Below are 13,271 nucleotides of genomic sequence, written 5' to 3' on the forward strand. Positions count from 1 at the left end.
AAAACAAAAAAAAAAACACTCAGGCATCTATAATAATTTACACCATCAAAGAGCACATTCTGCAAGTCTGCCTCCTGGCCACCATCTCTTAGTCCCTCTCTTCCCATGAATCTAGAGTCCTCAGCTGCTCCTTGTCTCCACGTTCCCATCTCTGGTGTTGCTGCTTCTCTGGATACTTACCAATATCTTTGGGGCTCAGGGTAGCCGGGTATTGTTTGCTACTGCAGAATCGCCCCGAGAAGTTGGTTCTTTGTCTCTCATTAAGTTGCCTTCTCTCTAGCAGCTCTGTGAGAGTGGGCTGACCTAATTCCCCTCTTCCCAAGATGTCGAGGGAAAAGGCAGAGACAGGGCTGGGCTAAAGCCCAGGCAGAAAGAACTTGCTAAGGTCTTGAAGCAGGACATGGGTCAAGTTGGGGAGTTCCCTGGTTCCCCAGCCCCACCTCAGATGGGAATGTCCTAGTGGGGGAGAGCTCTGCTCACTGAACTTCCACCCAAACCCTTTCCAGCCCTCAGTCCTCAGGCCCGACCTGTCCCTCCCTTTTCTCCTGAGCCCAGCGTTAGAAGAGGATGTGGGCTGTCTGGTATTTCCACCTTGTGATCTCCATTCTCCTCCAAGCTTCAACTTTGCAGTCAGATGGGGGTGACTGTCACCTCCTCACCAGATCACTGGGTGGTTGTAGGGAGGTGACCTAGTGTGAGTAAACTGAGGTACCAGTTATTAATAATGCTCAGCATGAGTCAGGGCTGTCCTGGGGACACCCAACACCAGACACACATGCAAATGTAACCGGAGCCAGTTTATTGTTGGAAATGGGAGACAGGGCTCAGACCTCCCCAGCAACCTGGAAATCCATGTCTTCAACCAGGTCCTGCAAGCAGGCCTTGTATTGGTCTGAAGTGAGGGAGAGCGGGTTGCTGTTAGAAATGTGCAGGTCCACCGTCTCCAGTGAAGAGGCGCCCCCTACCCGGGCCATATCTAGCAGAACCTGGAGGCATGTGGGAACTACCTAGAGGAGGTAGGGAGACATCCCAAGTTAGGGGAAAACCTCACTCCCCTTTCTGTCTTAGAGCTGAGGACTACAACTCCCAGCAGCCCCCATTATAGACCATGGGGCACTATTAGGCCCAGGGCTGCTGGGAGTTAATAGTTTATCCCATATTGATCCACAGGGCAGAAGTTCCGAGAAGTCAGGGTGTGACCAATCAGGGCTGAGCCACTTGTTATAAGATACGCTCCTGAGAGCTGTGTTTGCTCACGTGGATTCTAGCGCTCAAAGCACGTCCCCTAAGTTAGGTCACTGGAGGAACAAAGACTCATTCATGAGAGTTGTACTTTCCCAGAGGGACTTCTAGAAGTGGTAGTTCTTAAAACCCTCCCCCATTTTGTCAGCCCCACCCCTCTCAACACCCAGAGGCCGGCACCTTGACCATCACCAGCTTCTTGGTCCATGGCTCGTCCTGAAGCCACAACTGCCCGATGCAGAACCAGAGGGTGTAGCGGGGCGAGTGCCCACTTCCTCCGATGAAGGCAATGAGATCTGGGGACCCAGGAGCCCAGTCAGGGATAGGAAGGAGTCCCTTTACCTTCCTCCCTCTAAACCTGTGCAGTACCCCAGCTTTCTCTTCAACCCAAGGCCCATCATGGCTCAGCCGCCATTACCCAAGGGGTGTTGATTCAAACAAAGTCCTCACAGTCCTGGTGTCCAGTCTTTCTCCCTTCCAGCAGGCCAGCCCCACCTCCCTGACTTGCCCCACCTGCTCTAGCATCCTGAACATTCAGAACCAGGCCCAGAGGAGGGAGCTCCACTTCTTGCAGGGTGCTAAGTGGTTCTGAAGTAGAAGGTTCTGAATGTTGACCACTCCCAAACCCCTAAGGCCAGGCTGTCTAATCAACCCACTGCCCTTTAGTCCATTCTGAATCACAGCGACCCTGTAGGACAGAGTTGAACGGCCCTATAGTGTATGATGCTATAGAATTAGCACTGGACTGTGAACCACAAGATTCTACCACTAACCTTTCAGTTAACATCTGAGTGGGTAACCACTCACTACCAGGGTTTCTTGTGTTTATGTTCAACTAAAAAACAAATTCGCTGCCATTAAGCCGATTTTGACTCGTGGTGACTAATAGAACTGAGTAGAACTGCCCTATAGGGTTTCCAAGGCTGCACGTCTTTATGGAAGCAGACAGCTCCAGGATAGCTGCTGGGGGATTTGAACTGCTGACCTTTTGGTTAAGAGCTGAGCGCTTAACCAGTATGCCACCAAGCTCCTTGCGTATCCATTATTACATTGCTGTTGCTGTTAAACGCCGTCCAGTTCCAACTCATAGTGACCTCATATAGGGTTTCCAAGGAGCAGCTGGTGAGTTTGAACTGTCAACCTTAATGGTTCAAATCGACCTTGCAGCCCAGTGTTTATCCTACAGCACCGCCCAAGACTCCTCCTAAACTTCACTCATTACCAGTTAACATGAAATAAGTTTCAGCTTCTGCCTGTTGCCACACTCACTAGTCCTGGTAGTACACATGGCCAGGGGACACAGAATGGGACAGTTCAAACCATAGAAAGTGCCACCAGCGAGCACAGCCGTCAGGATTTATCTTTCCTGCCACAGCAATTAGTGCTGAAGCTGGTCACAAGGCACCTTCTGTACCCAGGGCTCAGCTCAGAGCAGTCAATTTCTCTGTCCCTGGACACACAGCAAGCAGAGTCTGCAGGACCTGAATTCATTCATCACAAACTGTCCAACACTGCTGGATACCTACTCACCTGTCACAAAAGGTCCCAGGTCGAACACAACTTCTCCCACGTCCTTGGGGACCTCGATGTGCGGGCTGTCACCATCGGGGAGCAGATCCTCTCCCAAGACCCAGAAGGTGCTACAGTGCCCCAGCCTCCGGGCCCAGAGCCGCTGCCCTGCCCTCCACAGAGTCAGCCCCCCACCCAGGGACCTCAGTATGCGCCTCACGTAGTCAACCACCAACTTGTCGGTCAGGATCACCCCGGGGTCGGGCAGCATCATTGGCTGCCCAGGCAACATCGTGTCGACAGCTTCTGAGCCTACCAGCCGAAGCCCCCCAGGGCAGAAGACAGCCTGCTGAAAGACTTGGCGGCCCCGGTAAAAGACTGTCACCTCAAACTCCCACTCTGAACAGAGGCGGCGAGGGGGCATAAAGAGGGAGAGAGATGGACAGCAAGTGTAAAGGGGTCCTTAGGTGCCTCCTGCTTCAGCCCCTCCCATTCCGTGTCCTGCTTCAGCCCCTCCCATTCCGTGGCTGATACCTACCGTCCTCAGGGACCAGCAGCTGCTTCAGTGGGTTTTCCAGGTTGGGGCAGGGAGCAAAGACCTCTGCGTTAACGTCTGTGTTAACGCTCAGCAAGACCTGAGGGGGATACTCAGCGGCCACAGGCAGGCCCGAGGACCCCCCAGGGGCCAAGGCCATGTTCTCCAGTAAGTCCTCTAGGATATCTTCCTGGAAAAATAAAGAGTGTATCCTATCAGCAGGGCTGAGCAACATGGGGGCACAGAGAACAGCTAGACTCAGTCTGATCTTCTAGGGACTTCCAGTCTGATGGGAGAGATAGCCAACTATTATGCTGACCCTAGACCCTAGTGACCCAAATGGTTAATTAAGCACTTGGCTAGTAACAAAGATCAGTTAACCCATCTACCAGCTTGGCAGAAGAAAGATCTGGCTATCTACTTCCATTTAGATTACAGTCTTGGAAGTGAACACTGGGGGTGTGGGGTGAGGGGCAGTTCTACATGGGGGTTCTATGGGTTGGAATTGACACAGTGGCACTCAACAATGATGGCCCTGAGGGAGCAGAAGCTAATTCCAACCCAAGGATCTGGCAATACCTGGGCATGGGGAAATGGACACAAATCTCAGAAGGGGACTGACTTTCCCTGGCACAGGCATCCTGGGCAGAGGGGATTTGATTTCCCAGGAGCCAGAGGGCACCCTGCCATGAAAGAAAACTCAGAACTGGCAAAGTGTGTTAGGGCCTTGATGTCTGGGGAAAACAATTTTCTCCTGAGCCACGGAGAGTGTGTAAGCAGGGAGGGTCAGGGTCAGCACCAGGTCATACAGAGGACAGAGTGGAAGGGGGAGATGAAGGGCTGGGGAAGAAGGCTGATGAGGCAGGTAAGGGTGAAAATGACCCAAGCGGAGGGAGATGGATGGGGCAGAAGGCAGGGGTGCATTCTTACCTGGATATCCGAGGTACTACCTTTGTCATTGATGTCTGGAGAAGTGTCCAACTCAGCAAAGTCCCTAACTCCTGTCAAATAAGGTGATGAGCTCAGTAGGGGTGCCAGGGCCCCTCCAGATCCCAGTATTCATGTGAAGGCCCATCCCATGCACACCTGGAGTCACAAACTCATAGATCTTGTGGGGATCCAGGGGGTCCTTGCTGTGATCCTCAGCTACCTTTAACACCTCCTTCCGGTTCAGAGCAGATCGGAAATTCCTTTTCCAGGTAGGTGGATCTGGCTTATCTTTCTGGGGATTGTAGGCACCGCTGACCTCTGCCCAGGCCTAGGGGGTCCCAAGGAGGCAGGTAGGGGAGGGGAGAAAACTTTGATTCCACTCCTGGAGATTTAACACTTAAACCCACCTCTCTCCAGAAGTGCTATCTCAACAAGACTCTACCCCTACACACGGATTCGCACCCCAAGACCTCCCCACAGCATTCAAAAACATTTCCTTCGAATCCAGCCTGCTGGATTCTATTGTTTTAAACCCACCTATCACCTGCTTTCAAATCCACCAGCTGCTCCTTGGGAACTCTATACAAGGTCACTATTGAGTCAGAACCACTTAACAACAATCTGTCCCAGGTCACCCTTTGTAATAAATAATCCCTCTTTGTAACTCAACTTTGAGGCTCTGAGCTTCTCTTCCAAAGTCCCAAGACCTGCCCCAGAAATTCTGCAACCAGGGATCCCCCACCCTCCAGGATGCTTTTCCTCGGCGTTTAAATCCCTCCATTCCAGTGAGATTTCCAGGACCTGAGAAGTCCAGGTTTGCCATCACTTCGGACCACCAGGCCCAATATAATTCCGCCCACCTCCACTCGCAGATCTCTAAACTCTTTGCAGGCCCCGCCCTCGCATGCTAACTTCACTTTCTTAAATGAGAGCATTCTCTACCCACTACTTACAGTCAGGACACCTGTCCTACTAACCCCGCCTCTTCCCGTCATAGCTCCTCCTAGCCCCACCTACAAGTGCCCATCCCACACACACCACTCGTCTGTTTCTCTTTGCAGGCCCTGCCACCGCATGCTAAACACGCTTTTACGATTTCATTTCTTAATGAAAGCATTCTCACTTTACCCACTACCTGCAGTTTGGCCACTAGTCCTGCAAACTTCACCACTTCCCGCCATAGCCCAGCCTAGCTCTACCCACTAGGCCCCGCCCCACGAGTGGTAGCCACGCCCTTGATCCCCGATCCCTCGAAGTCCTTCCGCCAGGGCTCGCAGCCCCGACTTTCCCGCGCCCAGTTCTAAGCACCTGGAAGATGCGGAAGTCCTCTTCCTGCGTATCCTGCCGCAGGTGGTGCTTCCAAGGGATACGGAAGCGTGTGTGGTTCGCGTCCACCCAGGCCACGCCCTCCATCTGTCCCATGTCAAGCTGTGAAATGAGCCAGGGCAGAATCCGCGGCTTTTGGGTCCCCATGCTCTGGCCTATAGGCAGAAGGGCAGGCAGTTCCTGGGTGTGAGAGCCCTCTCCGGTCCACCTGCGCCTCTCACTCCAGGCCCATGGTGCAGGCCCCTCAGCCAAGATTTCTGGGGTGCAAACCTACCTCCTCCGTGGGCACTTAACGGCCCGCAGGCCTCCTCCCATCCCCCAGAGCAGTTCATCAATGCAGCGAGGACCCCTACCTTTCCAAGCTTCTTTAGTGCAGACTTCTACCCCTTAGTTCCGCCTAGACTCTTTTTTCTTTCACTGTAAATTCTTCCCTTCCTCACTTCCCCTACTCTCCTAAATTATTTCAGTGTAGACGTCTACCTCCCGCAGTTACCCTAGTGTAGATCGAACCCTCTCCACGGTTCCCCCACCGAAGACCTCAAGTTCCCATTGCCACCTACAGTTCTCCCCAATCGATATCCTCCCTAATCCAGGGCATGTCTCAGTTTCTAGAGTGGGCTCCCTCCTATTACACCCTTCTTCCCCTCTAGGTCCCCCAGTGTAGATTTCACCTAGTAATAGAGACCTCTTTCTCCTGCCGACCTCAGTAGCCCCCTCCTCCCTCGCACCACTCTCTCCAGAATACACAAAATAAATTTAGAATTCTCCAGATAATCAGTGAGGACTGCCCCTTTTTTCCCTCCCGTCCTTCACCCTGTGGCGGCACCAACTAACTCCACAGTACTTCCGCGTCACCTACGTCGACGATTGGGGCGCGCAGGGGCCACTCTTATCTTCAGGGTCGAACTCGAAACTGTGCAGTCTCCCTCCCCTTACTGTCAGCTGAATTCTACAGCGATGGGGCTTTTCCTTTCCATCAACGTCTTCTAATAAAAATTAACATTTGTGTGCCAGTTTACAGGGCAAAGGGGGCGGTCATGTCAACACAGAGCCCTCCCTCATGCCCTTTTAAGGCTTTCCGGATACAAGACTGCTGGGAATTTTATCCACAGTTTATGTAGGCAGACAGCACCCGCGCCCCTTTTACGCTGGGGCGGACAGCAACCTGACCCAGTGCGCAGGCGCGGGAAAGGTAAACTTTTAAAAGAAAAGTTTGCACAAGTTCACTGGAGGAGGAGGCGGAGACCGGGTCCGGGGCCAGGTGAGTGAGGCATTACCGAGGGCTGGGCGAACAGGGAAGAGGAGAGACCGGGACCGAGTATCGGGCATTCCCGCCCCGCTTCTCCTACATACACCCAAGCATCCCGGGTCCCCAAGAGTCTAGAGTGAGTCATAGTGGAATTACTACTACTCCCGGCAGTCTGTGCGACAAACTAGAGCGAACGGAGGGGTGGGGGGGACTGTGTGTCAGGAAACCTGCTGTGATTAGTAGTCGTGGATCCTCTAGGGATTTAGTAATTTGGCAAATGCCTACTGAATCCAAGAGGATTAGCCCTGGAGGATCTCCGAGGTCTCAGCTTCCTCCTCCCTTAGAGTCAAGAGTTCAGTTCCTCGCCTCTCTCCTTCCCTATGATCCATGTGTCTTCTCTTAGTCCTTTTTCAGCCCCCTTCTCCCTTTTAGGCTACCAGCGATTTTCTCCTACAGAATCAGGAGGCCAAGCCTCCAGTCTTTTCCTTACCCAGAATCCCAGAGTCGTAGTTCCCAACTCCCTCCAGGCCCTCAGCCCCTTTCTTCCTTAGGACTTCAACAATCCAAGCCCCTACCTAAGCCTCTTCCTCATTCAGAGAGACTAAGAGTTTGGGCTGCTGCTTCCCTCTGGACCCTGGGCTCCAGCCCCCAGCGTCTTCTCTCATAGGTGCTCCCATGGCAGGCTCCGAGGAACTGGGGCTCCGCGAGGACACGCTGAGGGTCCTAGCAGCTTTCCTTAGGCGGGGTGAGGCTGCCGGGGCCCCTGTTACGAACCCACCCAGGTAAGAGGAGTTTCACTCTTCCTATAGGGGCCTGCATTTGGGGTGAGACCCTTTCTGACTCTTGCTTCTGGTCTCAGTCTGTCTCCTTTCCTCACTTTATACTGGCTCTGTTCCCTGTTCCTGAGGTTTCAGGGAGGTAGACCTCAGTGAGAGATGGAGACAGCTTGCACGAGTTCTCTGAGGTCTTCCTCCTTAGGAGCCCCACCCAGGAGCAGCCAACAGCCTTCCTGAGCAGACTTCGCAGATGTCTTCCCTGCCCTCTGGGTCAAGGAGCAGTTCCCCCTGAGTCCCCTCGACCTTGTTCCCTGCCCCTCCATCCCTGCTATGGTTCAGAGCCTGGTAAGAGATTTCTTCAGATCACCCATATAACTGGTGGGGCCAGGAGCCTTGATTCCTAAAGCACAGAGAATATAAGAAACTAGTTCGAGATCATTCAGTTAAAGAATAACTATGTGGGGACTATAGCACCAACTCTCACCATTCTATTCCCATCCTACTCATCAAATTAGATTTTTATCTGCCAATTTCATGGGCTGGCTGGTGGTCCCTATCTACCTAGTTATATGTTTAGTTGATATCTAGTTGTTATCATTCTCCTTCACATTTCCCTGCCTCTAGCAATTTTGCAGCTCTAAGTACCTTCAATGGAGAGGCAAGAGACCGGTTTTCCAACACTATTCCTTCTGGAGACACCCTTCTCTTCCTTGCATCTCTGTTTCTCCAAAAGCAAAGTAGGCAAGGGGGAGGGATGTCGTTGGACATAATCAAGAATGACAAACTGGTTTCCTCTCATAGGTGAGTTTGGGTAGACTAGCAATGCCTGTTAAACGTACTACCTTGACAAGGATTTCACAAGAGTGCTGTTATCAATTGGTGATGCCTGAAATGGGCAAGAGCTAGGGTGGTAAGAGCTGGAATGCCATGTAGTTGCTTTCCTTGGGTGGGATGATCTTCAAGGTTTCAGTTTAGCTGTCACATTCTGGGAATTCAATGTGACAGTATGAGAATTCAATGAAATGGAAAGAAAGTACAGGCTTGGGGTCTTTTGCTACCCAATTTACTAATTTGGGCCTCAGCTTCTTATAAAATGGGAATCGTTGCTATCTGGCAAACTTATATAGAGAAAAAGAGAACCCCTAAGCTCCTGATGCCCTTCAGATTCCTCATGCCACACTTTGACCCCAGGCCCAGATACTTCAGACTTCTATACCCTCGTGGCCCAACGGCTTGAGCAGCTGGTCCAAGAGCAACTCAGATCACCTCCTAGCCCAGGTAAGGTACAGAGGGACCCTGGAGGAGGATGGGGTTAAGAGGGCAGCCAGTCAGGATGTAGGGTTGTCCAGTGGTAGAATTCTCGCCTCCCAGAATTCTGCTTAGTGAAGACCTGGGTTCGATTCCTTGCCCATGCACTTCATGTGCAGCCATGGGGGTGTGTATGATGCCATGATGCAGAACACGTTTCAGAGAGCTCCCAAACTTAAGACAGATGAGGAAAAAAGCCCTGGCATCTGCTTCTGAAAATCAGCCAGGAAGACCCCTATGAGTCACATGGTCTGTGTTGTGCATGGGGGTCACTCTGAGTATCAGGACTGATTCCTTGGCAGTGAACAACACCAGGAAGATAGCCAAGGTCCTGTCCCTACTAGAAGTCTCTTCTGCTCCTAGAGTTACAGGGACCCCCGCCTACTGAGAAAGAAGCCTTGTTACGCAAGCTGGTGGCCTTGCTGGAGGAGGAGGCGGAAGTCATCAACCAGAAGGTGATGAGTGGGCTGTTCCATCCCTCAAGGAGGACATGAATTGGAGGGTGGCTAGGAACTGGATCAGAAAGAAGCTGGGTCTTCATTCTCATTGGATGCTCTGGTGGGGAGAAGGTGGGACAAGTTCTGTAAATGAGTTGCTTTCGTGAATTAGTCAAGAGATGTGACCTAAATGTCAGGGTGTGACCATCAAAGACAGGATCTAGGAGAGAAATTGGGCCAAGCTGTGGGAGAGAGGAGATCTTTCTGAGGGTTTGGGGGGAATCTGTCTAAGATCTAAGGCTTAAAAAGAGCAACATGGGTAACTGGAGGGGGTGTGGCTTATTTTGTGTCCTGGAATCTGATTGGCCCAGGAATCTGGACTAAGTCCTTGTCCCTGTACTACTGTTTGTTAGAGGATGAGGTTGTCATAGAACCTTGTCTGGCCTCCAGAGTTCTGATTGGCCAAGGAACAGCACAGTGTAGCTAGAAAGTTAGCAATTTGGATCCTAGGGAAAGTTGGTCTTGGCCCTGATTGAGGATCCACCACTAGGGAGGAGTCCTAGTGTTGCGCTCGCTATAGGATAAGCTCTGGACTGCAAGGTCAGCGGTTCAAACCCACCATCCGCTCCTTGGAAACCCTGATTCACAACCAACTCGATGCGCTTAACAACAACAACAACAAAAAAAAAACAGTTGAGAAGAGACCATAGAAGCTGGTTTATGATTGGGTGATGGAATGAGTAGAGGCATGGCTTAAACTATTATCATCTAGATTGCACCTCAGCCAGAAACCACGCCTCCTAGCCTCCTATTGGCTGGACGTGGGCAAGGAGGCCTGACGGGTGATTTTGCCTCTTTTTCTTTTCTCCTAGCTGGCCTCAGACCCTGATCTCCGCCGAAAGCTGACACGTCTCTCCATGGGTTCTTTCGCCCGCCTGGCAGAACTGTTCTCCAGTCGTGAGGCTAGCCCTCGACCCAGCTGTGCACGCCCGTTGTCACCATGCCCAGGCCCCCCACCACCTTCCCCGGAGCCCTTGGCACGCTTAGCACTGGCCATGGAGCTGAGCCGGCGCGTGGCTGGCCTAGGGGGCACGCTGGCGGGGCTCAGCGTGGAGCACGTGCAGAGCTTCACACCCTGGATCCAGGCCCACGGGGGCTGGGTGAGCCATTGGAGCCTGCTTTTACCCAATTGTAATGTGGGAGGGGGCTGGCTTCTTAGATTTCCTTTCTGATCTGACGGGTGTTTGCTCAGCTCTACCATTCCTTCCTTCTGTGTTTATTGAGCTTCCACTGTATACCCGAGGGAGCAGTGATAGCTCAGACACTATCAAAAGTTTATACCAGTCTGTGGTACATTAGCACACTGTGAACCGCGGAACGCGGGCCTCACCTGGGCCTCAGTTTTCACATGTGTAAAATAAGAGAGTGTAGTATCTACTTAACAAGGTTGTTCTAAGGATTAAAATGGGATCATTCCCTTAAGTATTTGGTGCAGTGCATGGGACACCATGGGCATTTGTGTGCGTAATTATTGGATCGCTGTCTGCCTCCCCACTGGTTACTAAATGCCCTGCCCCTAGTGTCACAGGGCTTCTGAAGAAATAGGACAGTTAGGTGAACAGGTAGTCTCCACCTTATGACAGGGTACCACACCATTCCATGACTCCATTGTCAATCAGTTCTGATAAATTGAATATCTTTAATTTTTTTTTAAAGTTTTCATTATTAACACTTTTAATTATCAATATCTTTATAAAGCTGATCTTTATGGGGTATTTTTGGGCATTGGGAACATTCCATATAATCTTACAGATAAATATATTTAAAGTAAAAGTCACTTTAAAAAAAAAAGTTTCAAATACAATTTGTTGTAACTAGAATATGTCATAAGTTGGGGACTGCTTGTATTTATGAGAGGCTTCAAAAAGTTCATGGGAAATGGAATAGAAAGATATGGAATTTTTCCACAAACTTTTTTTGAAGGTCTTGTGTGTATGTATGTATGTAAACCAAACCAAACCCCAATGCTATGGAGTCAATTATGACTCATAACAACCCTGAATAGGGTTTCCAAGGCTGTAAACCTTTATGGGAGTAGAAAGCTTCATCTTTCTCCCTTAGAGAGGCTGGTGGATTTGAACTTTCGACCTTGAAGTTAGCAGTCCGATGATTATCTTACGACACCACCAGGACTCACATGTATTTATCTTTGTGGGAGTAGAGAACCTCATCTTTCTCCTTTAGAGAGAGGCTGGTGGATTTGACGGGAAGGGTGCAGCTCCAAGAGGGAGAAGGGGAGAGATCTGTCAAAATATCTGTTTATACAGTAGTTTGGAGACAGACCACACCCTAAGAAACCTTCCATTTCAATGGCTTTACTACATCATTTTACAGAAGATTACATCAAATGGGTTACATTCCAATTCACAGCCCCTCCCCTAATTTCTACATCTGATTGGGGATTTTCCAATCTTCAGTGTCACCTTTGTCTCTATCCCATTCTTTCTCCAACCCCCGACCCCCCTCCATTCTCTGTCCATCCATCTCTTTGGCTATCTTTGCCTCTGTCTCTATCTCTCTCCCTGTTTCTGGGTCTCTATCCACCCCTGTCTGGGTTATACTTTCTCTCTCAGTCTGGTTTCGCTTGGATCTCTGATGCTCTTTCTCTCTCTGGGTGAACTGAGGGGAAAAGCGGGAGATGAACACAGGAAGAGAACGCTCAGATGATGCAAGGTCTCGTGGGTCAAGGTGAGACCTTGAACTTTGACTGTGTGGGTGGTGCAGTTAGCCCAAGGAGGGCTGTAAACCAAGGAAGGACTTGCGCTTGCGTGGGTGGTAACCCGCGCCCCCTGGCGGCCTTATGGGGAACAGCCTGTAGAAGTGGAGAATCTGGAGGTGAAGTGTGGTTAGACCAGGGTGAGACAGTAAACCAACCAGATTCTAGATTCACATGAAGGCCTTGCTGCTCTATTTGGCTAGTTGACTGGATGTGGGGACTGGGCCAAACACAAGGATCAGGGTGTTGACGGGAGGGCTAGCTGCCGGAATGGGGATCAGGAGATGGCGTGAGCGATGAGCATGAGATTCCTTCAGGCCCACCAAAAGATTTCCAGGCAGCTGTGGATTGCAGTTTCTGGAGCTCAACGAAGCGGTTCACTTATTTATACTTTCTTTGTTTCTCTCTGTAATGGTGTGTATTTGCCGTGGGCCAAGTACTGGAGCTAGGATTTCATGGGAGTGATCACTTTAGATGCCACAACACTCATGGGGTTTGGAGTTGGATTACCCAATAAGCAACATAAGTAAGCACGGGCTTCTTTGTGCTTACTTACTCATCTGTAGTGAACAGTTTCACATATTTTTCACTACTTGATGTGAACATGTGAGACGCTTCACTACAGATGGGTAAGTAAGCACAAGCAAGACCATGCTTACCTTGCTTGTAGGTTCAGTTGTCCTCATTTTACAAAGGAGCGAATGAATATCACTCTCCCCGTTAACAGTGCTCTTAGTCATTCAAACCCCAGGACTCTGTCCTTCTCTCTCTGGGGCTCTGTCCCCCAAATCTTTCTGGATCTCTATCCACCCCTGTCTAGGTCTCTGTCCCCTTTTCTCTGGATCTCTGTCCCTCCTCTCTGAGTCTCTGTCTTCCCTCTCTCTCTGGGTCTCTGTTCCCTCTGTCTGTGAGTCTCTGTCCCCCCTCATTCTAGATCTCTGTCTCCTTAGGTCTCTATTTCCCCCTCTTTCTCTTCACTGCCCATCCCTGTCTGATTCACTGTCTCCTTCTCCCTTTGGGTCCCTGCTCCTCCTGCATCCTTGCCACTCCATCTTTGACCTCCCTGGGTGGGTGGCTATGTATGGTGGGACACCCAGTGCTGTTCATAAGCCCTGCCACTCTCCCCCTACAGAACGGCATCCTGGCTGTTTCTCCTGTGGACTTGAACTTGCCCCTGGACTGA

The 13,271-nt window shown here is 50.9% G+C and overlaps 2 protein-coding genes across 2 annotated transcripts; one reads left to right on the forward strand and one right to left on the reverse strand.

The window, feature by feature from the left end:
* Positions 1 to 824: 824 nt before the first annotated feature.
* On the reverse strand, positions 825 to 5,689 carry IRF3 (interferon regulatory factor 3). The gene is made up of 7 exons (XM_006868413.1): positions 5,525 to 5,689; positions 4,373 to 4,544; positions 4,217 to 4,287; positions 3,290 to 3,476; positions 2,773 to 3,150; positions 1,423 to 1,538; positions 825 to 1,007 (listed from the first exon to the last, which is right to left on the reverse strand). Exons 1-7 carry the CDS (start codon positions 5,687 to 5,689, stop codon positions 825 to 827), a joined length of 1,272 nt encoding a protein of 423 aa, XP_006868475.1.
* A 1,002-nt stretch (positions 5,690 to 6,691) lies between these two features.
* Positions 6,692 to 13,271, forward strand: BCL2L12 (BCL2-like 12 (proline rich)). The gene is made up of 7 exons (XM_006868205.1): positions 6,692 to 6,803; positions 7,459 to 7,573; positions 7,770 to 7,912; positions 8,759 to 8,845; positions 9,239 to 9,330; positions 10,185 to 10,472; positions 13,221 to 13,271. Exons 2-7 carry the CDS (start codon positions 7,467 to 7,469, stop codon positions 13,269 to 13,271), a joined length of 768 nt encoding a protein of 255 aa, XP_006868267.1. The 5' UTR covers positions 6,692 to 6,803; positions 7,459 to 7,466.

The sequence above is a fragment of the Chrysochloris asiatica genome, unplaced genomic scaffold (assembly GCF_000296735.1).
Source record: "Chrysochloris asiatica unplaced genomic scaffold, ChrAsi1.0 scaffold00116, whole genome shotgun sequence".
NCBI classification, from domain to species: Eukaryota; Metazoa; Chordata; class Mammalia; order Afrosoricida; family Chrysochloridae; genus Chrysochloris; species Chrysochloris asiatica.